The 26,489-nt window shown below is 36.8% G+C and overlaps 1 protein-coding gene across 2 annotated transcripts in view; it reads right to left on the bottom strand.

The window, feature by feature from the left end:
- AKAP6 (A-kinase anchoring protein 6) overlaps positions 1-26,489 on the bottom strand; it is a 287,788-nt gene that overhangs the window by 120,744 nt on the left and 140,555 nt on the right. Inside the window, exon 7 of one of the 2 annotated variants that reach the window (XM_040602103.1) lies at positions 26,227-26,393. In XM_040602103.1, coding sequence (XP_040458037.1) covers positions 26,227-26,393 — 167 coding nt within the window. The remainder of the gene's footprint in view (positions 1-26,226; positions 26,394-26,489) is intronic. The other variant, XM_040602104.1, reaches the window with a different exon arrangement.

Here is a 26,489-nt window from a genome sequence, read left to right as displayed (position 1 = left end):
TCTTCTATACCTGTACTTTCAATTCATTATATATATACCATATGACTCCTAAGACTCACCACAATTCTCCCCCATATGATAAGTGCTCATTTTGCAATGAGTTGGCACAAGATCAGTGCTCTGCATGAGTCGCACTTAAGCTCCATCATAATTTCTTCAAACAGTTCATAGCTATACAAACCCCTACGTTGAGGGATTAAGTAAGATCTAAGTGATGTATAGATTTTGTGCTGGCCTTTCACATAGCAGTGTATTTCGTCTTCTATCTAGTCCCACTCCCAGCTTTATACTTTCTTCATGCTACTTCTTAACGCTTTCATCAGCTTTCCAAATCCTATGTGTCAAGCAATTTCTGAATCCTTGTACAAATCTCCCTTTAAACCTATTTCTTTCAAAAAATTGCCCTTGCTTCCCATGTCTAAATACATGATGCTCAGTCTAAAAAAACCTTTCTACAGAAACAATGAAGAAGCGTTGCTAAACTTTGTATGTGCCCTAAAGTAAACTTCGGTATTGGTGTTCAAATAGTGAATTAATGATGAGAGCTGCTTTTAGCTTAGTTCTTTCACTATGGTCTTTCAAAATAAACTTTGAAAGCTTGCAAATAGAATTTGAGAAGTCCAAAACAATGCTAATTTGTGAAAGATTTTCAGAAACTTGACATGAGCAATCTGAATACTTCTATTAGTCATCTTTGCTGGCAAAGAAACATCATACCTAATTAAGAAGCATTTCTGGAATGTAACAGCTTGAAATGTATATTAATACTGCCTTAGATTTATTATATTCCACCAAAATGTTTATAAAATTATTATGTCGTGCATTATTTCTCACATGGCAACTAATCTGGAAAATATCCTGTGGGTAATAGCCTACACTAGTAACTTTTAAGAGGGACACCTCATCCGCCTCTAGGCAGATCTGAAACCTGAACAAACAGTGCCCTTTTTAATAAATTGCTTGGGATGAAATTTTCTAACCAGATGAGTAGTAGTAAATTGTCACAGTAACAAATTAAATGATGCCAACCCTTTAGATACTGATAAAAATGTATTACATATAGAAAATACATACTTATAGCATTAGTTTAATTTATGCATTGGTCGAAATACACAAGCAGAGGGCATTAGGTGGGTAGCATCCAATGATAGACTCAGCTAACTGATAAGTAGGTATTATTTGTACTTTTGATTATTCTTGCTAATGATTTTTTTTAAATGGACAGCCTAGGGCACAGCCACTTTTTGTACTATGTGTTGCTGTAGGAGCACACAGTGACATAATGGCATTCCATTTCCACTCAAGGATAGAAGTTACCTTGGATTTATCAGACATAATTTCTATCAATGTTATTTCAGATTATATTTTAATTCATTCCTTTAATCCATCTACAAAAGACTATTAGTCACAACTAATTTACTAATACAGCTTTATTATAGGAAGTGCTTTTCGAAGTAACTCTGATTTTAATTAATCTCTATTGTGTGCTCAGTCCCAATTTTGGAGTGACAGATACACAAATAGAAAAAGACAATGAAATACACAAATACAAATCCTCTCTCTTTCATGCTTATATTTCAATATGCCAAAACAGAGATTTTTGTATCTTACATACTAACACCTCTGTAATTCTTTTTTTTTTTCACAATTACAGAGCTTTGCAAGAGATATTCCATTTCTTCCTACCTTCAATGATTCTCTCACAACACAGACTTGTGGCAAGGCCTATGGAATTTAAGTTATAGGTGTAATATAAAGATGAAATTCAAGTTTGTGCTGAAGTTGTAATTGCTGTGCAGCTGGAAATCAAGGAGATCATGCATCTGTGGGCATAACCGGTGCACTTAGTCATTAATTTCCTGAGTGGCCCAGAAACTCCTTGCCTAGTGTCTGAACAGAGATAACAGGCTGATTGGAGACACCAGACCAACTTAAGCAGCAACTGCCTGACTGCCTCACCACCCTGACAGCAAAGCGCTTCACTGTTTCAGGAGCTCTCCAGGTGGGACTTTCAGTTCTGGAGATTCCTGCAGGCAGCTCCTGCTGTGCCTGGACCAACTGACAGACACTACTTGTGTGCTTCAAAGTGCTGTTTAACATCCTAGGTGGACAACCCAGCCAGACCAGAGACTCCCCAGGCAGTTCCTGCTGCAGGACTGACCAAACTGGACATGGATGATATCCCTGTAGTAGTCAGTAGAAACTGTCTCTGCAGATGAAGAAATGCTTATGCAGGACATTCCTTTCTGTGTAATTAAGACCATAAAGAGATGTTTAGTAACTAATTGCTAATAATCGGTAGCAATGGATCCTTCACATGCTGTATTGGTCACATAAGACAACAGGCCAGTTAATTTTAAGAATTCAACAGAACAGCACTTTGGGGAGCTTCATGTGATGCAGCTGAAGCCACCACTGCAGGAACCTTTGTCTATTGGCACTTGGAAAATGACTGGTCATCTTCTCTGAGAGATTTGATTCCTCATGTCAGTGTTACTCTATGCCAAAACCCCCAAAAAAAGCAGGGTGGAGGTGGGGGTGTACTGCTGGGTTCTTTTTACAAGGTTTTCAGTGTCTGTGCTGTAGATTTCCAGGAAAACTGAAAAGTCATTTTAGAAACAGGAAGAGAAAAAAAAAAAAAACAACAAAAAAAACACGTCCAACTTTTCACTTTAAATCGTACTTTATATTATTATATTTTTCTGTATGTATGAATGGCCTGTGCTCAGAAAAGCCAAATTGTACTATAAAAGAAGACAAAAAAAAAAAAAAAAAAAAAAATCAGTCCAAAACAGAACAAACCCCTCAATCCATCCCTATTTTGGTTTGAAATAATTTGAGAACACTTAAACTCTGCAATGTGCAATAGATTTTTTTCTTTTTTTAGAAACCAGAAAGACAAAAACGCCCAATAAGTGAAACAACAGTGAACGTTGAATTCAGACGGAAAATTCAAAGCGAATATAAACTTTAAAGTTAGCTGCCTTTCCTGATTTATCACAAACTGAATACTGCTACAAAGTATATAAACGAGACACTGTCTTTCCTGCAGGATCTGCAGAAACCAGCATGAGTCCCTTCACAAGTTTCTCTGAGCTCATAAGTTCATTAGAAATATTTTTTCAATAAAATTTCAGATGCAGGTTACTGCAAAAAACAACAAAAACTGCTACTAGTGATAAATACAAAACTGCCAATAGCAGTTATTGCCAAATCCAATAAGACTTACTTCGTAAAATGAACTAAATGCAAAATTTTACTGTGCTGAGTAAAGCATGTTGAAAATTTCCCAGCACTTCTATTTTTAAAATGTGTTGTTTAACAACGTTTTGAAAAACATACAGAGAATCACATATATTATGTTCATCATTGAGATTAAATCCTAGAGGTGAAAAGATTAATTTTTCTGTATGTCAAACTATGGTAACTGGCAGTAATGGATTTATTCCTTTGCAGAAAACAATCATTAGGGACTGGAAAAAATCAGTTAAGATACAAAAGTATACAGAAGGCAAACCTGCAAAGCAAGATGTCATACTATGTACTCATTTTCCTGGATGTTGTTTATATTGTTTAATAATATATTTTGCTGTGTTGCAAAAAGTACTTTACAACAAATTTTTTTGTAACACTGTGTTTTGCTATAACTTCTGGCCTACAACATCTTAGTTTTCATCTTGAAAAACCATCCTCTTTTTCAGTAAGAGCATTTCATGGAGAGAAAAAGAAGATGGGAAGCTTTCCAACCAGCAGTAGTTGTGAGACATTAAGATCCCTCAAGACTGTTCTTTTTTCTCTTTTATGATAACGAGAATATAAAAAACTAAAAACTTAATTAACTTAAGTTTTTAATTATAGTTATACTTTAATGAACTGACAACTCTGCATGCATGATGAATAAAGAATTATCTTTTTCCCTTTCAGACTTTATCTTGGTTTTGTTTTGGGGGTTTGTTCTGCTGGGGTTTTTTTTTGCATTATGCACAATCTGAGCAACAAAGTATACAAGGGGATAAATTAATATCTTCTTAATAACATAAATTATTTAAGTACTCTTTTGGATATGTCTTGGCCTGGGATAGGAGAAAACAATCATATCTTCTCAAGCACTTTTATCCGAGGGTTACTTTTATCAATTACATTATGTAAGGTTACGCAACAGGGACAAAAAAACCAGAATTTGCCATGTTCCCTATTTATAGCTAAGCAGCTTCCTATACAAACAGCTGCAGTCAAGATGAACATTTAAGAAAATAATGGCAGATAAATTGTCAGACCAGCAACTTCTGTCATCTTTTTGAAGTGCCTGCATTTAAATTAATGTCCATTTGGCTATTTTTCAACATCCAACTTCTGAAAAGCTTAGAGGAATTATTTTTATTTGGGGTAATAACAATACTACCTACCAGTATTCATTCCTTATTTGCAATATTAGTTTTCTGTTCTAAATACAAGATATGTCTTGTGCAATGTCTTTTAAAAAGCCTGTTTCAGAAGTTAATAAAAATGCTCTGGAAAGTAAATATCTTAATCAAATTCAACTGCATTGCCAGGAGAAACTATCGCATTTCAGGGATATTTCCACATACTGCTCTGCTTTTCATTCATACAGCCTAACCTGGCAAAAACAATTGTAATAGCTTTTATACTTATCTGAAATCGTAGTATAGTGTTGCAAATCTATACCTAACCGTGTTTATTTTTATGTGATGTTTCCCCTTCTAAAGATGATTGCTACCTACCAAATTGGACTGAGTTCTTTTCTGACACCGTTATGATGTCAACATACATCATCTATTTGAGATGGTGTTTCCAAAGTTTTAGTAAGCAAAGGAACAGAACTGCACATGTTTAGAAATTAAGTTTAAATACAGAACTTTAAAAGTTTAAGAATAAGTTCCTTCAAAAAATGTCATCTTAGGACATATGCACAAAGAACTAACTCACCAGCACTTTGGCAATCAACATCTCTGGAAGCTCTCTGAGCATTTGTTAGCATGGGGACAAGACTTCTAAGATTAATTAACTAATGTTTCAAAACTAAGGTGCAGAAGTTAAAGTGCATTAATCCCCCATGTGGACACTCATTCAGGGCTAAAGTGGTCTTAATTTGCTGTAGCTTAATCCTCCCCAAAGGAACAAGAGCAAGCTACAATGACTTCTGAGTAAACATCCATTCGGGATTTTAATGCTCTTCAACTTTTGCACAAAACCTGCATTGATTTAGTAAGATTTCCTAGGTGCTCACCATGCAGACAAGCTTTTAGATACAAAGGAAACAGTATCACTGCTAACCACTCTGTGTGGGATCTCTTCCACCACTACTTGCCTTTGCTAATTGGGGTTATTATTGCATTATGTTCTGCCATGTTTAAGTAGCAACCAATGGACCAAAAAATTAAGTAGGCTGGACTTACAGAGTCTACACAAAGCAGAACTGAGAGTAAGGACATACGGATTCTGATTTTGCCTTGTTTCTGACCTGCTATGTGAACTTCTTAGTAATGCTTCCATCTCTTTGCTTCTGATTCCGTAACTGTAAACCAGAACCACATCTTCCTATCAACTTGTTTCTGGTACACATACTACTAATACAGGTTTCCCACACCATAATTTTTCTCATAGCTTATACATGTGCCCTGACTAGAGACTAGAAAAGATGAAATCCAGGCACAGGTGCAAGCCTGCAGTACAGCTGTAATTTTCTACATATGTCTGATCAGCACAATTTAAAACTTTGGTTTACAAATATGACATGTGATGGCAAGATTAGTTCACAATCCCTACAAATCAAAGTCACAAATTGGAACCAGATACCATGCGACACTAAGCTATTTCAATTACAGTTAAAAATCAATACATGTGGTCATTTGACTTTCCTGACAAAAATGTTGCTCACATAGCACGTGAGCCTAACACTGCAATTCATAGGAGAGATGTCAAATGATGATTCATGTATATTCATATAGTCAACGATTTTTAAAGGGGGTTTTGCCATTCTTTTGGGGATAATATTATTAATGCTCTTATAAGGAAGAGACTCTACTCAAGTTGATCTTGCACAAAATTCCCAAAACAAACTGGTCCACATGAAAATTGGCCTCATTTTACTTTGCACTGCACACATTGCAATCCTTGAGACACAGGAAATGCACCATATGCCCTGGTACTACCACTGAATGGCATAACACCCACTCCAGACTGCATATACAGCCTCTATCTCTACCACTCCTCTAATAAAAGTTCCTGGGAACAGCTCAGCTCTTCCAGGGGAGCTCTGATCTCGCCATCAGATTGCACTAAAAGCAAAGGAAATAGGTCTGACTGGCCTGTTCACCCCTGCTGTCTTTTTGTAAATGTAATTTCTCCATACACATCTTCAGTATCATTTGTAACTGCATCATTTGGCAGTGTCATTTCTGTTCCCCATTGTTTTACCACCTCTGAAAAGCAAGAAGGCCCATTCATGACAGATCGTGCACAGCAGCTCTGATCTCAGCAAGCTTAGATCTGCCCTGTCCTTTGCTCAGATAGGACAGTCAGTAACAAGGAGAAGATAGTAACCTTACTTCTTGTCCCATTATTTTACTATTTATTGCTTCAGCTCATTATCTTTTTATCATTTTTTTCAGTTTTTCATCAGATTCAGCCTGCTTCAGACACCTCCCTTCCCCACAACTTCTTTACATCAGCCTACACAGTTCCAACAAGCAAAAGTAAAAGGACTGTGACAATTCAAACAAACATGACTTTTGACTCCTAATTTTTAGCTACCATGATGCAGACATGGCATGCCTATTCCTCCTGGTTTTGTTTTCCTCTATTTCTCCAAAATCCTACTACCACAAATGTTTAATACCATTTATCATGGTACGTTTCTACAGATATCTCAATTCTGGTAACCTTCGAGAACATGCTTCACTCTACTCATGTTAACCTTTGCCTTTTGTAAGATCATTGCATGGAGAAATACATGTGCTAATACTGAAACAATGAGGATTTAAAAGTATTTTTGCCTTTATCTCCCCAGTGTTACACCTTACCACCTACTCATCTGTTTGTTTTCTATTACGGTCTCATTAAAAAGAAAACTTTGAGGATCAAACGCTCCAGAGCTGTTAACTGTTAGTGACATTGGGCTTCCTCATGAGATAGTAAAAAACTAAGAACTGACTTATCCTATATTTTTGAACATACATATTACTATAGAACATAAGGTCAGGCAAAAGGTATATTACATGCTGAAGAGAATTTAAAGTAGCAACAGAAGAAGTAGGGGGGGGGAAGTGTGTATCTCCCCAAGTAAACAGTTGTTTACTAGCAAGTGCGGGAAATCATTCCTAGTACACATAGAATCACAGAATGGTTGGGGTTGGATGGGAGCTTAAAGATCATCTAGTTCCAACCCCCCTGCCATGGGCAGGGACACCTTCCACTAGACCAGGTTGCTCCCAGCCCCATCCAGCCTGGCCTTGGACTCTGCCAGGGATGGGGCACCCACAGCTTCTCTGGACAACCTATGCCAGTGTCTCACCACCCTCACCATAAAGAATTGCTTCCTAATATCTAGTCTAAATCTACCCTCTTTCAGTTTAAAACCATTACCCCTTGTCCTACACTACAGGTCCTACTAAAAAGTCTGTCCCTATCTTTCTTATAAGCCCCTTTTAGGTACCTGAAGGCATCTGTAAGGTGTCCCTGGAGCTGCCTTCTCTCAGGCTCAACAACCCCGACTCTCTCAGCCTGTCTTCACAGGAGAGGTGCTCCAATCCTCTGATAATCTTCACGGCCTTCCTCTGCGCTTGCTCCAACAGGTCCATGTCCTTCTTATGTAGGAGGCCCCAGAGCTGAATGCGGTACTGCACGTGGGGTCTCACGAGAGTGGAGTAGAGGGGCAGAATCACCTTCCTTGAACCTCTGGTCACGCTTCTGCTGATGCAGTCCAGGATAAGGTTGGCCTTCTGGGCTGCAAGCTCACATTGGTGGGTCATGTTGAGTTTCTCATCTGTCAACGCCCCCAAGTTCTTTTTCCTCAGGGTGCTCCCAATCCATTCTCCGCCCAGCCTGTATTTGTGCTTGGGATTGCCCTGACCCATGGGCAGCACTTTGCACTTGGCCTCGCTGAACTTCATGAGGTTTGCACGGCCCCACCTCTCAAGGCTGTCAAGGTCCCTCTGGATGGTGTCCCTTCCCTCCAGTGTGTCAGCTGCACCACACAGCTTGGTGTCGTCAGCAAACTTGCTGAGGGTGCACCCAGTCCCGCTGTCTTTGTCACCAACAAAGATGTTAAACAGCGCCTGTCCCAATACTGACCCCTGAGGAATGCCAGTCGTCACCGGTCTCCACTTGGACATTGAGCTGTTGACCACAAGTCTTTGAGTGTGTCCATCCAGCCAATTCCTTATCCACCGAGTGGTCCAGCCATCAAACCTATGCCTCTCCAGTTTAGATACATGGATGTCATGTGGGACAGTGTCAAGTGCTTTGCATGAGTCCAGGTAGATGAGGGCAACACCCCCTCCTCGTCTCCCCCTGCCTGTCCTTCCTAAAGAGCCTGTATCTTTCCATTCCAACACTCCAGCCATAGGAGCCATCCTACCAAGTCTCCATGATGCCAATAAAATCACAGCCCTGCAGGTGTGCGTGCATCTCTAACTCCACCTGTTTATTCCCCATGCTACGTGCACTGCCTTTGCATAAAGGCATCTAAGTTGGGCCCCCGATGAAGCTGACTTACTGGCTGGAGTGGCTGCAATTCCTCTGTGCTGCTCTTCAGGTGCTCTCCTGCTGACCACATAGTTACAAAGGGGAAACAAACTGTTCTAATAAAGAGGTTGCCCAGAAAGTCTCCCCTACTGAAGAAGAAAATAGGAGTTTTGAAGAGTAAAGGATTAAAACAGCCTAGACCTTTTAGAAGATCTGAATGGGAGATGCAAAGCATGCACAAGGCCCCATCTCCCACTTTGACAAGGAGCAAGTAGTGACCAGGCTGAATGAATGAGAGAGAAAGATTAGGTGTGTAATTTATTTTATTACTTCATTTATGCCCTCTCTAAACATACTAAATATTTCACCTTTCTCGAATATTTGTTCTTACATTTTTACTTCAATCTAGTTCAAATGCCACATCAGGTAAGTAGGCTAACAACAATACATTCCTGACTGGAAGGGTGGCAGGTGACTAAATGTCATTTGCCTTTAGACACTCCTGCAGTGCCTCAGCTTCCAGGCTCATCTTCCACTGTGTCTAAGGGATTATGAAACTGGTCTTATGGTGAGAAACAACAAAGCTGGCACCAACGGACCAGGGGAGATAGAAGTGTCCTCTTGTGAATGCTGATACAGTGAAGGCTCTCTGCCACGCTGCAGAATATTGGGATAATGTTTGAATCTCAAGGGGTGCAGAGAAGATGTCACTTCCTTTGTTTGTTTGTGTTTACCATGGAAGGGACTTATCTTGACTTTCATTTATTATTAGTTTTACACTCTGTTTACAGTTTGACAGAACAAGCCCATGCAATGTGAAACGGAACAGCAAAATGGTGATCTTCAAATACATTAAATCTTGCCACACAGAATAAAGTAACGATTCTCTGTGTCTTTGGGGGATAGGACAAGAACAACTGTGCATAAACTGCTGTGAGGTAAATTTAGGCAAGACTGTAGGGTAAAGCTTTCAAGTTTGCTAAGCACTGGAATAAATTGTTCTGGATGTTAGAGAATACCCACCACTGGCTGTTTTTAAGAAAAGTCAGACAGCTTAAACAGTTCAGATGTGTTCTTTAACTGTTTGTGCATTGGACAAGGGAGAGGACTAAATGACCTCCTGGAATGTTTTTTAGTACTCTGTTCTATGATTTTCTGAAAATGTCACGTACCTATGAAACAGAACTACAAGGACTTGCGCATCACTTATTAGAACCCATCTTCTCCCAGTTACAAGGCTAATACATTAGACCACTGCACTAGGCAGCCCCAGGAAAATGCTCTAAAATACTGAAGTAGTTCTTTGCATGGAAATATGCACACACCACTTCACCATTTTTCAAGAGGAGTCAGCATCTCAGCAAATGACATTGTTATGTTGTGTTATGATGCATGATGTTTTCATAACGATGTGACATGTCTAAATGACAAAAACCTGGCTTCCTACCAAAAATATAAAGTGGTGTACTTTTTTTTTCTTTTAACATGGGAAAGGAGCCATGATCAGTTCATATAGCAAATTTCCATGCAAGAAAATGGCAATAGACCAATTTAAAGTATTCCCCAAGTCTGTAATTATGAGAAAACAAAAAGGTTCAAAGGATTTTAGAAGCAGAAGATGCTTTCATAGAACTGTGCATCACTCCATACAATGAAACTATAGAAATATATAATGAACAACAGAACTGCAAATTGAGCATCATCCTGGAAGTTCTGGAAACACCCAGAACATTTCCAAAACCTAGAATATTTTTTCTGTAGTAAAGTCAATTGACACTAATAGTATTAGTAACTGGGTTTTCCTCACTGCAGAAAACCCTGTCAGGTAACAATACAACAAATAACCACCATTTAACCTTATTGGTTTTATTTGATGCATTAATATAAAAGCAGCAAAAAATCTTTTGGATAGCATGTTCTCCTTTGTTATAAATAACTCACCCTGAGATTCTTTTCTCTTTGCAACTTTATAAGAGTGCTAGATCTCTTTTAATGTCACAGTTTTTCATAGCATAAACACAGTATAGCTTTTGGCTCTCAAATAGGACCTTGAAAAGTTGCCATGACAGCATGGAGGATTCTGTTGCAATCCTCTGTATGCTACGCTGTTCCTTTCTTACTAAAGTCTCTTAGCACCTGCCCAGACATGCACTTGGCAATGTGATTAACTTCTATCATATAGCAGCCATTCTTCTGCTCATCATTCCTCCATGTGAACAAAACAGTGTTTAGCGTTTTGTTCTGGTAGCGTGTTGGTTTTGCTGCTGTTATTTTAAAGCACATTACTGTGTCCTCGGGTTAGAAAGGCAAGTACAAAAAATTCTGTTTCAAGAAGACTAAAAGGTGGCAAGATATGCGATATTCCTCTGGTCCCCTGAGAGTTCATTTTACAGTCTCATACCTCTTCTCTAGCCCTCCAGCATTTCAGACTTATTCCACAGCCTATTCCTGATATGCCTTAGGGAAGGGGACAACATAGAAAGATGGAGCAGGAGGACTACTCATATATTAGCTCAGCCCTTCCACCTAGTAGCTGCTGTTTCAGGTTCCTGGGAGCCCCAGCCACAGCTTGACTGGATTTTGTGTGGCTGGAAGAACAGCAGCGATACTGTCCCCACTTACCTTCAGGATGAGGTTCTCTATACAACAAGTACTGAACTTAGCATGGAACTATAAACTGAATTCAGAATCAATTCAGTGTGGCTGCCACCATGCATCGGGTTTATAAGACAGATCTTTTTAGGCATCAAAGGATTTTTGCTTTAACTTAGCAAGAGTTTTGAGAACACACGCAATTGTATTTATGAAAAGAAGTTATTTTTTACTCAAAAATATACCGCCTGCATTTGCTACGGGTCAAGCTGCGATTTGTTCCTGAATCAGTCACCCAACTCTCATTCTAACAGCATACCTCTGAATAGTTTTATACTAATAACTGCTCTGTAGGGACTCTTGAAATGATAATATATTAAAGACTCATCAGCCTATCAGAAGAACATGTAATTTTATGTTCATTACTTCTTGGTTCTTGACTATAGAATTTGGATGGTTGCACCTCAATTAAAAGTTGAATCAAAGTTAATATAATTTAAATAAAAACTTCAATAAAAAGTTAAAGTTCTGTTCTTAATAGCATTAATACCCTCTAATGACCGCTACGGTCATTACCACTAGATAACTGACCTTCTTGAACCTCTCTTCACATAGAAACCTTTCTCCCAACACAGTCAATTATTTAGCAGTAATGAGTGCTCTGTAAGAGATTATTGTTTAACCAAGTACCTTGACACACTGCTTTTTCCCTGTTATCTCTATTCTTCAACAAATGGTACATTTTTTTCTATTGTAAGCTTTTTTAGTTCTGCGGATAGAAGGCTGTGGTCTTATTCTTTCCCATGGCAAAGCTTCAGATATAATTAAAATCTTAAAAATTAGGGTGCTATGAAACACTGTGAGCAGCAACTGTGGCCCTGTAAGACAGAGCAGTACTGAGGGCAGGTTTGAGATACCTAGGGAAAATGAGGGACACAAAAAGAAATATTGTTGGGGGTGAAAAGACCTAATTCTCTTAACAGCATGTGGACAAAAGGAGGAAAAAAGAAAAATGAATTAAAAAAGACAAAGATTCAGGAGCATAAAAGAAGTGAAAGGGAAGACGGAATGAAAGAACAAATAAAGAAGAGCAAAGAAAGCAAGGGAAACAGATTTGGGTGGACAGAATTAATTTTCATAAAGAAAGAAATCTTTTTGGCAGCGTCCTGGAAGCATTAAATGTTAAAGGGTCTTTGGTACTGTAGAAGTGTGAGAATTACTGGTTCAGTGAGCTCAACATTAGACTGAAAGACAAAACTCCTGAATTCTAATTACAGCTGGCCTAATGACTCCCTTAAACTGCGGGGAAGGCTCTTCACCCCTCTGCCTCAGTTTCTTTCTCTGTAAAATGTAAAAAATATTCTTTTTTTTCAAAAGGCATTCTGAAGTTTAAATATCCTGTGCTTCAGAAATACCAAGCATTAGTAGTTAGTAATGCCATTAACTATGTCCTCTTCTCCATATCTTTCTTTAAGATGTCACGCAGGTTATTTTGTTTTCAAGTTTTTAATACAAGACTCCAGAAGCACCTTCCAATTCAAATGCTCATGTTGAAGTACCTCAACCATTTTGCACAAATTCAGTTCTTTTTTTTCCTAAAAGATGCTTAATCAATTTAAGAGAGCAAGTATATTCTAATCAGTTTATTTTGAATGTTCTGATCACTGTTGCTTCCTCTGGCTCCTCTATACATGAAGCGAGCTACAGTCAGATTGTGGAACGATACCTGATGAATGTATAAGAAATACCAGTGTGCTATGCTAGAAATAACATAGTAAAAATCAGACATTTAAAATCTGCATGTCATTGTTACACGTTACTTGCTCTATGAGAGGGTATTTTGGCACAAAATACATGAAAAAAGGTCCATATAATGCCTTCATCCAGTATTCAGAAAAGAATGTCCTAAACAAGTCCTTTGGTCATTTAAAAGCAGTAAATATCTTTTAATGTCTTGGACAAATTCTCATCTGCTCTCTTTCCTTAGAAAAGGGCCTTGAAACTTGAAAAGGGGGAAGTAATACATTTTCCTATTGCCAGCACTGCTGCTATTTAGAAGACAACATGGGAGACATTTTTTCAAATTATTTTTCTACACTATAATATGTAGTCTAAGCAGCCAGCTTTTTTCATAGTATATCTGTTACATTGATTGAGGTTTCCTCGGTAATGGAGCTACTTTGCTGAAAGGGGACAACAGAGAACAACAGGGAGAGGGCCTTCAAAGCAAACTGCTTATGACATACCTCCTATCTTAAAGGGGTTAAGCTAGATTTTTTCTTAATGAGGAGATTGGAGGAAAGTGCAATATTCTATTCAGTTCTGGAAAATACTACAGGTAGCACTGCTGTATATAGAACCTTGTCAAGTAGACAGTTTACTACACTGGAAGAAAATGGAGCAAGAAGGATTTTTTTATTATTTGTATAAAATATATTGTTCTTCCAGGCTGTAGTGAAATAGTTTCTATTTAATTGCAGAGAAATCCTAAGAAGGTTACAGCAGTGAAACATTAAAATTCTAAGGGCAACTAATAACATTAAAACTTTATAGCCCCAGATAGAATAATTTAGACAAAAACAACATGAACATATGTTTTGTGTAATAATAACAAACATTTATAGCTGTCAAGAGAGAAAAACACAGGTTTATGCACACCTTAATGGCGTGCATGGGTGAGCATGAGTATATTTAAAACATAATATATTACAAAATTGACAGCAGGCATGACTCTTCTGGGTACTATGTTAAATCAATGAATAAATTACCAAAAGTGTGTTGTGGCTGTTTGGATGTGTAATTGAGCTTAACGTATGTAGTGTTATTTCAAAAGAAACTGTTCAAGGAGTTTCTAGACCAATCCACTATGCATCTTTACTAAGCTGTTTACAAATAACAATAAATGAAACTGTCTCACAGTAGGAAGGAAGTTTAGTTATACGCATTACGTAAATGGGGGAAAAGTTAATTTTAATATGTTTTTCAAGAATTAAACCCAAACATTATAATATTGCTAGGATTCACTGAATTGGAAATCAACATTTTTCATGTTCACTTTTAGATTTATTTTAATTAGCTGATACTCTACAAACAAAAGTCTTTGTACCAGTACATGTCAGGAAGAACTCCACTGAGATAACTATGGATGCATCATGCAATATCTATACTAAAGACTAAGAATCAAGGCCCAAATGAATGAACTAGCAAAAACATGAACTTAAATATATTTATTTCCTTAATACATTTCCTGTCCAACAGATAGACAACATATTTTAAAAACATTTTATTAGATTAGAAACCTATGAAAGTAACTTTCTAACCTTATTGTTGATAACAAAATAACAAAATAACAAAAAAAGTAACTTTCTAACCTTTTGTTAATAACAAAAAAAAAAAATCACAGATTTACAAACTAACTCATTAGTTGTCATATTTAGAAAAAAGCTGGGCATCTACTTCCATTCCTTGTTTTAGGGCTGTTTCATCTCACTACACCCAGGATTTGTGTAATAGAAACTGGTCCTATTTTCTTCCATTCCTCTTTATATTTTGCTGTCCTAATAGTACTGGGTTATTATACAGTGCTCTAAACCCTTGCACCTCAAATCTAAGATAGGAAGGGCAGCCTGTACAGGTTAATACTTGTACTTAACATCCTTGCGGTCTACAGGAAAACTTGCCAAACCAACAGCAAGTACAGAAAAGACAAGCTGACCTCAGTCACCTACTTCTTGCACCTCTCCTCCAAACTGAAATGACAGTCCTCAAATGTACACAATCATAAATGCACCATTCCAGACTTCTGTTGCATATCATAGCTTTAAGTCATAGTATTTCAGAACACATGGTGCCGAACACTTAAGTGGATCTGAACTTTTTCCTTTGCAATTTTCTCTCTGTTCTTACCATTTCCTTTCATGATGTGACCTATCAGTATCAACCATATTTGTGATGTTCTTAGGGCTCATAAACCCAAGGATTAAGGTATTCTATGCTAAATGCCTGGCTCCTTTCTGTAACATGGTTGTAAAGAGGAAAAATAAGATGAAGAAATGAAGTGTACATGCCCAGATGAGCTATTCTTTCTCTCTGGCCTGATGATGGTTCATAAAGCATGCTATGGGGCGATTATAAAAGAATATGGCTACCACCTGTCTCCTGGTCAGAATTCCCATTTTACATTTAAAGCCATCTTAGGTTAACTGTCATTAATGTTTACAGCTGCCCATGGGACGTAGCTAAGTGCACTACTACCACACATATTTTTCTGCAGTTACTTCCAGGTGTTTAAGAAACAAGTCTAGATTTCTAAATGTGATGCAGCCCCAATCATACCTCTCAGATTAGTCACACTACCCTGGGTAACTATAATTATCAATAAATTAAGACCTTCTGAGATATTGTGGTAAAGGCTTAATTAAAAATCCTGGCAAAATACAAAAAGAAAAGTAGTACGAAAAATATTATCCACAAGTTACTAGACCTGACATACAAACTTGAGTATGCTTTTACCATAAGCCTTTTGCAGTCTTCTAATATGTAAGCCTATGTTTCACCAAGTGCTCTGCTGAAAAGGTTATTTTTTTTTTCATAATGTAGATACACATAAAGACGTTAGATGACACAACACTCAGCATGGTATTCTGTTGCCTTTTAATAGATTACCGTACAAAACTAACAAGATCTGTAACACCACTCTGAATCTAAAAGTTTAAGTGTAGTCAAGTGTACTATGCCACAAGACATTTAAGAACAAGTCAGATTTAAAATGCTGAATGTCCAACTAGATTGTTCCTTCATACATTATTTTACCTGATTTCGCTTTTGTGACTACCCCAGTGAAGAATAGCTGCTTTATACATACAGCTGAGACTAGAACGGAAAGATTCTACAGATTAAATCATTGCTAGAAGATGTTGTTCTGAAAGACTAAAATAGGAACTGAATTGGAAAAAAAGGAAATGCCACCCAATCACACTGACTATAAAAGTAATTAAAATAAAGAATAAAAACATGCAGAAGATAAAATTTAACTTTATCTAATAGTATCTTTGTTCACATCAATGTTTCTTTTGTTCTCTATTACATATTTAATCACTCCTAGACATCAACCATAACAGCAAAAACTCAAATACTGAACTGATAATTAAACACAGTAATATTTATAAGATGTTAGTTTATTCTGTAGATACGAACACTTAATTTATTGCACAAATACAATGAAAGTAAAATTTCTTTTTAAAGATCAGAGGAGTGCCATGCCAGTCACTCTTCAATTGAATAAAGCAGTAATTCTTGTTTTCAGAGCAGTAATATAATTTTAATAAAATGACAAAGATAGAATGCTATTAACAGAAGCAACAATCTTTAGTAATGACAACTGGCAATAGCATCCACATTAAGCTGCCATTTTTAAAGTATAGGATTTTCAGGATACTATGTGAAAAGGGAAAAGCTAGATTTTTAAACATGATTTTTGTGCAAGCGAAACACGGTGGGAACAGTTTAGCATCAAAAATAAGAAAGCACCTCAGTACAGGAGGCAAGCTGAGTTTACTCCACTGAAGCCTGTACTACCAGAGGTAATCAGGATAAGCATGAAGTGATTCTGTGTTGTTACTACCAGAGCTAGAAAAGGCAAAATAGGCTAGTGGAGATAGTCAAAGAGAGCCCTGTAAGCCCAACCTCTAACTCTTATGCCGCATTATCTAAACAATCCAAAATATTTATCATTGTGATGACTGGTAAACAACACATGGGTAGAACACACATTCAAACTCTATTGTTTGAGCTGACCAGAACCAATTTTGTTTGCAATTTAGCTACAATGTCCATAGAGCACCAGCTTTCAGTCCTACTGCCCTTCCATCTGGGTCTGACCACGCAGTGAACCCTGTGAGAAGAGTCTCCCCACACGCTCCTGTACTTTGTTTCGCTTGTGATCCTGGTGAAATCCTTAACTATTCTGAAGAGCAACAGATGGCATGGAGGGCAATGGAGCAGGGATAAGAAATGAGGAAGGAAAGTTAACTGAAAAGATATGAATTTCAAATAATTTGCTTTGTTAGTGATCACTATCTACAAAGCCAACCACAAACTTGTTCCACCAAGACTTTTCAGTCAGCTAGTATTCCTTCTTTTCACTTGCTTATTTCTGAATTCAAACTCAAAAAAATAAATAAAGAAAAAAGCTGTTTCTCCTGTGGCTGTAAAAACTTGAAGGGGCACACCGGATTCTGAGCCCACACAGGAAAAAGAGAAGTAATAGCTCCAACAGCCTATCCTAGAAATTTCTGCTTTGAAGTGGGAGATGTCCAGTTTTCAGTAAAATGAATCTGTATATTTGTATGTGCATGTTACTAAACACTTATTAAATGTGGATTTCTCTTGAAATCTGAGAAGCATGTGAAACAATAAGCAGACATGAATAAGAACAGCCTTCTACCAATATTCACTGCTGAAAATACATTCTATTAAAACTAACAGAACAAAAATGCATAAATAGAATTGTATAGAGAAAGCAGAATGAACAGATACTGGCAAAATAGAAAATCAAGGCCTTTGAGTGGTTAATACTTAGTTTAAGTCACTTAAGATAAATGTGTTCATATGAATACATACACAAATACACTCTTGTCTTTGTATTTTCAAATACAGGCCAAGCCCAACTGGGATTTTTGTCTAAATAAAATGTCGGAGTTGTCCAGTTATGCATGCAAAGTTACAATAGCCTAACATACTTTCAGAGTTTCAGATAATAGCGTTCAAAGATTCAAATAGCATTATGATAAAATTTGCCCCTTGGGCGTATGTCAGTTTAAATATCAGTTCTCATCAAGTTCTCAGTCTGCACTTGTTCTCAGTGGAGTGATTTAGATTTAAAACATCTTTCAAACTGAACTTGATCTATGTTTTAATAGAAAGTAGCTTTCCTTATTCTTAAAGTAAAAAATCATAATTTCTTTGGTAACTGTTTAAGTGTAACTGTTTCTATTAACAGTGATGGCTGTTAAAGAGCCTACAGTCGCCAAAAGTCATCAATATACACTATCTAGAATCACTAAGGTGTAAAAATTATAGAAGCATACTATAAGTACCACAGATACCTTGGAGTCCTTGTTCACATCTTCAGTTAGAATATGACTTTTAATATTTTTGTAGGAAATATCAGAATATATTGGTTTAAATACATACCTATGTTTTATAACAGGATTTAACATTGTGCTTAATAGTAGATGCAACTTAGCTGCAAAAATACGACTTTTAAAGTACGGTACTCTGCATTTTATACTTGCTAGTGAGCTCAATAAACCAAAGATAAGGTTACTTTTAGATTCACTGGAAAAAAATGAGGAGCTTTGCTACTCTTTTAGAAATCTGGCTTGTTAAAGAGTATCAAAATTATTTTAGATACCATGAAAACAATATTGTCATACAAAATTTGCAGCAAATAAGCAAGGAGGTTGATGGATATATGAGAAAACAATCTGAGAACTAAAATGGGACCCAGGTTTGCTTAACTAAGACTTCAGGGACATAGTACCATTGAAAACTAGCAAGATATTTAGTTAAGTTGTGATATAGAGAGGTTTTAACAGGGCTTATGTAACATGAAAGAAAAGAATGAAAGAAAGAGGATGGCGCTCGTATTCATTTGTCTTATTGCAGTCCAAGCACAGTCTGCTTAGTTTCATTCCTTTCTCCGTGAAGGGGGGCTCTGAATTAAACACAAAACTGTTCCTCCTGCTCACTAAAAGTCATACAGTTAACAACTCGGGAGAAACATCTTCCAGTAAATACCAGTGAATCTACCGTGTGGAAGCTGACTGTACATTCAAGAGCCCTAAATCTTTTTTGGGGCACCTCAAATTTTTTTGTTTTCAATCATACAGAAAAAAAAATCTACAATTATTTGAACAAAAGAAACATTTTCAAAATACAGCTCTCCCAGATACATAACTTTTAAATTCTTCTATCAACTAAAAATGACTTCTAAAAGCAATGGTAAAGTGTTACTAATCCATTTACAAGCACACCTGCATAATGCTGCACTTCAGCCATTGAAAAATGTAGTTATTATCACAACATACTCCCACCAAAACAATGGGTGAGATTCATCCCAGGTGGCCTCAGTAGTGCAGGCTGTGGATTTCCAGCCAGTGGTGAGGAAGGCAGTGGGGAAGAACCACACCATCTCTTTTCCTGTGAAGCAGCCCACTGGCACGGTCCACAGCGGGCTTACAGGGGCACAACATGATGAGGCTACCAAGGACATGATTTGATTAAGAGCATTTCCTGGAAGATCTCAGCTGTGTAAATCCTTCTGAAAAGCCAGCTGGAATGTAACACTCTTCCTCCAGAAAAAGAACAATAGTTCAGACACCTGCTCAGGGTGTGGTGGGGAGAAAGCCCTTTTAAAAGAGCTGACAAAGGGAAGGTTTTAAGGTTCAGTTTGCTTGTGCCTATGTTTGTGAAAAAGACCTTGGTCTAATGATCCTAAAAATTCAATTTTTATGAGCTTTGAAATTTACAATCTTTCACCCCAAAATTACTTGCTCATTTAAAGCCTTTTAACTAAGCAAGAACTTGTTCAACTACATAATTCCTTTACTCTAGAATAGACACAAAAGACAAGACAGAAGAATCTTAGCAGTTTTATGATGAAGCCGAGGCATTCTGTGAATATTATTCTGTATGGAATTTATAAATTTAAGATTGCATTCACTTAGAAACTTAAAGGAAACTTTCTATACATAGAAGATTACATGGCTACCTTGGCTTTGCATGGGTTTTTGAAAGCTTCTGCTTATCTCAAGAAAATTGTTCTTCGAAATGTGACAAAGAAAGGCACCTCCTTGGCAAGGCACAGATTTTGCCGATTAAAACCCCCATACCAGAAAGGTACTAAAAAGTACTAAAGTTCTGTGTTTTCTTTCTCTCTATACTACAGTTCTCACGTAAAATTTTCCAACTAATTCTCAGTCTAGTACAATACTTTCAAAAAAGATTTTCTGCCCAGTTGTCATGATCACATCTTTGATACCCTTCAGTAGATTCCATTTATCCGTATTTCTTGTTTCTATAAGACTCACTATAAGTCAGTCCCATTCAATTTTCCATATGCAGGCTGTCCTTTTACCAATGCCGGCTTGTGCTACTACACTTAATCTAAAACACCCTTCTGTTTCCTTTTATTCATCCACTGTAAAATGGTGTGTAAATTATGGTTTCACCTCTCAAATCCTTCCTGAAGATACTTTATGTTACAATGATGGCTAGGTCTGTGCACATTCTAGGTGATGTCTGTAAGATTAAAAATACTTAACTTATAAAGCAAGGTATTAAAAGCTAGCAAACTGAGGAAGCAGAAGTGTCTAGCTGCACTAAAAGACACAAATATTCCTTCTTGTTTCTTAGGTTCTTTTCATTGTTACATCAACATAGCTTGTTTTGACTAGCTTGGAAATTCTTAATGGACATTTTCAATCCCGTATTTGGATAACAACTAATATAAAAAGAACTCAGTTGTGTTTCACATGCTCCAGTAAAAACACTAATAGACAGGCTTGTTCCTCACAAAACCAAAATTTTGTCTATCAATTTACAGAAGGATTTTGGAAATACCACTACCCTTTCTATCCATTTGACCAACTCATCCAACCCCACCATAGAGGCTGACACATCAAGAATACTGTAATGTCACATACTAAAATACCTAAATCCAAGCAAAATAATAACTGTCAATGCATTTTTTTTCTGAGTAGGGCAGAATTAACAGCATCATTTCTACTCAAGAGTGAGATCACAATATCTTTAGTCTAGACTTCCAAAGTTACAAAAGATTCAGAATTGAAATGTCACATGAATGATTTTAAACTGTTCAGCTGTTAGGCACAATAATACTATTTATGTACAGACAGCATTTTAAATATTCAACAATTTAAGACTATGCCACAATGGCAACATAGCAAAACCTTCTGTTCTAATTACAGGAAATCACTTCCCCTATTACCACCTTTTGCAGTAGCGAATGGTGAGCTACAGACTTGCAGTAATACTTTTCAGCACAGAAATAATTTGTAAATACTTTGTAAGGTATTATAAGGAAATTTATTCACCAGTGAAAAGTAGTAACTATTTAACTGTGCCCAGGACTATCCAGTTGTTCTGAACAGAAGAGACTAATACATTCAGCTGAAACTGCAAAGAATTAAGACAGCAGATGGTAATTACTGACACTGGAAGTAAGCCTGGATAAAGGTAGTTGGAACTTAACTTTAATGTCTGATCTATAAGGTGTTGTATTCACAGCATAAAGCTCTCTCATGTCTAGATGGGAATGTGGCTCATTATGGACACATTAGAGAAAAAAATAAAGCACAAACTTTCCTTGTACATTTCTTTTCCAAGAAAAGACTTGATTAAGCCATGAGATAACCGCATGGCATGTGTACCACCAGATGAGGTTCCCTTTCCATATGTCTGTACCATGTCAGAGATGGAAGTCTGATTTTCATTTTATTATTTTTCAAATTGTTACTGACGAAGTGATGGCTATTTATTTGACATTTTATTCCACAATATTAAGAACATGAGACATAGGATTGAATGCATGTGTCTGACACTGAGTTTGTGCATGTAGAAGACAAAGAAAGAGAGACTGTAAAATAAATAAATTCAGTTTGAGGTGTGAAGTTTCAGAAGTCTTCTGTGACTTAAGAAACTCCAGCAACCCAAGTAAAATGATCCCTCTAGCATATGCTATTCCTGCCTTTTCACTAGATGCAGCTAACTCTCTGTTATCTGTTGACAATATTTAAGACTGTCCCAATACAGACTTTGCCTGTTTTTAAATAATGGAAGACATCAGAAGAAATACCAGTGTGTTGGCTTTTATATTACAGCACATGCATCATACTGATGTCTGCAGATTAGAAATCTAGAGCTGATAAAAGACATTGAGAAAAAGCAAAATGTCGACTCACAAATATGATATTTTTCTGCACTGATCACAAAGATGCCAAAACACTTCATTTGTATATTCCTTTTGTATCAACGTATTAATCTAAATGTTGTAGTCATAGCAGCATGATATGATGGCCAGGACATTACAAGTCTGAAGTAATAAAGGACGGACTGTTACCATTCTCTAACCTTTGGTCTGTCTTGTCCATTTCACAGATTCATCCTCATATTAAAACGTTAAACAGGATGCAATTGTTCTGGACTGCAGTGTTAAGTCCATGAGTTAGGTCTGAGACCAGTGACACTATAAAACTGTCTGTCAAGGAGTGTTCCCAGAATCTCAAACTGAGGTAGATATTAAACAGCTTCACCAAGTTTTAATTTTTTTCATGAAAATCACTTTTCTATGTACTGAAGACCATTTGTTTAGAATGGCTGTAAAACTGTAAAATTATGTGCAATTGAGTGGGAGATGATCCTTGACGTGTGGGATGCTTAATTACACATCAAGAGGAAAATAGACTCGTTTTCTTTTTCCCTTTATACAAAGGCTTTTTTAACCACTTTGAACTCTGTTATCCTGAGCCATCTATTATTTCTGTGATTTAGGTTTACTTTGTTATTATTTTCACCTCTCCTTCTAATATTCTTTAAATCCTTACTGTTTCTATCAATTACCCACTGACAGACAAGTCTATCAGAGAGTTATGACAATCTTCCCAAGAGCGCTTTTCACCTGAGACAACAAAGTCAGATTTCAATGTTCTAAGCATTAGCCCCAATGCCTTAAACAGTTTCATGCTTGTTTCTCTGAAGCTGGAATGGAAAAGCAGAAATATTTTCCAGTAATACAGCAGTTATTCTGGAAAGGAACATGTCCAGAAGTACAGACTACATATATATTTCTAAAGTACAGCACTATCCTTTTAACCTACCAGCCTTTACGTTCTGATGTTTTGCTCTGAACTGTTACATAAAAACCAAAATTTACTTCAAACATTTACTTGCAGAACAAAAATATCCAGATCCAAAAACTGTAGTAATGAACCAACTGTCCAAAAGCATGTTGGGAGTAAAACTTACAGGTGACCCTAAGAATAATATTCCATACAAGTTTCAATGAAGGAGAATGTCTGCCATGGGCATAAGTTAAACACTTAACTTACGGGGTCTTCAGAACTTTTCCACCAAACAATGATTTAAATAGATCAGGGTAATACTCAGGCAATAACATAGCCACTAGATAAGAAAGTTCATCTTTTTATTTTTCAATACCACTCTTCACTGTTCATTGGAAGCAATACTGTTCCAGTAGGCCTTTCCTGATGGAGAAGTGGCCCAATTATAGAGTTTGTTACAAAACAAGTGGTCTCAGACATCTCCAGAAGGTGAAAAAACACAAGATACATACACATATGCAAACATTCATCCTATTTTCCAGATATTTTAGAATATTACTTACTATTTCCACGGGGAGAAAACCCCTACTGTTAGCTAAGTGTCTTAAGATTCTGAAAGGAAGTCATATGTATTGTATGTCATGTTTACTACTCATAATGTTAGATCAGTACTTGTTGGAATGTATCATGGCAATTCTGACATTTATTTTTAAAGGTATTTCTCAATGGGGTAAGAAGGCAAAACCTTATATCCTTCAATTTAAGCTGAATACAGTCATCATTTGTTTCTTTATAAAAATGACCGAATAACAGTTATAGTAAATACTTAAAGAGGAGACCTAATTGTTTTTCTAAGATTGTACAGAGAATGCAATACCTTAGAAAAGCTTAGGCAAGAGAAATATTTGAAATCCCTTGAGTCTTCTACAGCAATCACTAGGAACCACTACGAGACTCATATACAATAAAATGAAAAATTTCATAAGCAAAATCTGAATTCTTGAATACAAATGTTGACAATGTATTTCTAGAGTGCAGAATGTCCTTCTCTCCCTTCCACTCTCCATTGCTTGCATAAAAGATGCTGTAGCACTGTGAAAACATGTTTAGAAAGTCCTAAGGGAAAAGTTTCCTAGGGTCTTTGAAATTTCTTCTTTTCCTATTTCTTTACAGATTTCTAACACCAGCACTGTTCCTGTAGCTTCTCAAACAAGGCAAAAAGAAAAATACCCTCTAGATATAATCTTTAGATTTTCTATTATACTTCTCAAGTTCCTTTTGGCTTTTGAAATAAATGCAAACTGAAACCTACAGTTATATTACCAACTGTATTTTAACATTACTTAATCTTTCAGCATGAAGAGGTAGATGGCATTTGACTGCACTATTGCCCGTATTTACAAGAATCATACAGGGATGTGATTTAATTAATGAATTAACCTGAAAATACTTCTTGTTTGGTCTATTTTTTTTTCCTCTATTTGTGTTTTTATTTAACTGTAGGCACAAAAAAAGCATTGCTTCAGGCTCCTATCTCTATGATGAAAAGCACAGGGCAAGGACCTACCACCTATCTCTATGAAAAAGTTACTGCAACATAAAACATGCCTCCATTTCTCCCTTTTGAAGCAAATATTTGAATATAATTACTCCAAGCTAAGGTTTCGATGATTTCCACAGCAAAATCCAGCTGAATTTTAGACCAGTTTTATGTGGTTAGACTTTTGGCCATGGATGAGTCAAGCTATTCAGTGTGGTCATACTATTGGTGGGGTAGAACCTGAGCTTTGAGCTATTCTGTTTACTTTAACAGACCTAACTATGAAACCAAGTGTTGCTCCACTACCTCCTCTCTAAAGAGCTGCGTGCCACAGCAGCACCTTCCACCACGCATGTGATGAGGACTATCAGTTCAAATTGTGTCTCCTGCATATATGTCTTTTCCTGAATTTTTGTTTCATTGTTATCCTTGGCTCTTCCTCCACCATCTCTAGGAACATTCTTGCTATGTAGAATTATTATAAAAAAGCACCAGAACATTTCATGTAAACCTAGACAAGTCACTCTACAAACTAGTCACTAGGAAGCATTAAAGACAAATGCAAAGAATTGTCTAGTATCAGAATTTTAAAATCTATTCAGCACAACCATCTCTGTTATTTCTAGAAATCGGAATTGTGAATTTGTCTACAAATCTGAGCCTGCTGCATGCCAAGACATTAAGTTATTGGATTATTCTGCTGCATATTCTTTGCATAGAATGCATTGGAAAAATCAGCACTTCTCCAATGCACCTTCCCCCAACCACCTTTGCTTACTACTGATGATAATGAAAGGTCATAGATCCTCTGCCAGTAGTTCCTATTGTGTGTAGTGTCCCCACACTACTTGCACCAATTTGAATAAGCATGTTTTGTATTCAAAATGCTCTTAAAAATATTAAGTTTGGCAACTGGTAAGTACTAAAGCCCCCTTTAATAATTAATACCCACACAATTATGATAGGTGTCACTACCTTATTCTTAAAGTACTTGTTGTATTTAACACATGCACTATTACAGAGGACTTAAACTCAGAGCAAAAAGATTTGTGAAAAGGCATATGACCTTCTTCCCACTACAATGGCCATCCCCTAATTAAGCAATGCATCTGATAGTCATTAACAGGAATGAGATAATGAATCACTTTCTCTCTTCTTTGTTAATTTGCTGTAACCAAGCGGCTAATGGATGTCAGAGCTGAGTGATTGCACTGATTATAGTGATTTATAGTTGCAACAAAACAATTTAAAACCATTCTGATTATTCATGTTAAAGATGCTTTATGTTTTGTTTACTAAATGTTTTATGTTCCCCCCCATGCCCCTCTACACATACAGTGAGACAGGTCTTCCCAGAAAACTTGAAAGTTCTAAGATTTTTTATTGTTTCAGAGTAAGGCATTTCATTTTGTTTATTAAAAAAAAGTTTACCCAGTAGAAATGAAAAGAAAGAAAACTTCAGTGGTGCCTAGTTCAAAAGAAGACAGAAATAAGAGGAAATAAGGCAAACTTCAAGCCACTTACCTTAGGGCTCCCAGTCCCTTCCTCATTCTCTACAGACACATCAGTAGCCAGTATCTCTGCTTTGATGATATCCAGAGCCCTAAGAATCCAGCTGTGTTGCCGTTTGATTTGCCTCTGTAGTTCCTTCCATTGACTTGCAATCATCTGCAGCATGTCCTTCAGTCCTTCTCCACAATGAAGGGGAAAAGAGTTAAAGCTGTAAACTCAACTGCATCTTTAAATATTATTCTTTATTCAAAGAATCAGCAGGATATTTAAAAGAA

Source organism: Falco naumanni, chromosome 7, assembly GCF_017639655.2.
Source record: "Falco naumanni isolate bFalNau1 chromosome 7, bFalNau1.pat, whole genome shotgun sequence".
Lineage (NCBI taxonomy): Eukaryota > Metazoa > Chordata > Aves > Falconiformes > Falconidae > Falco > Falco naumanni.
This window is presented reverse-complemented; position numbering and strand designations above follow the sequence as displayed.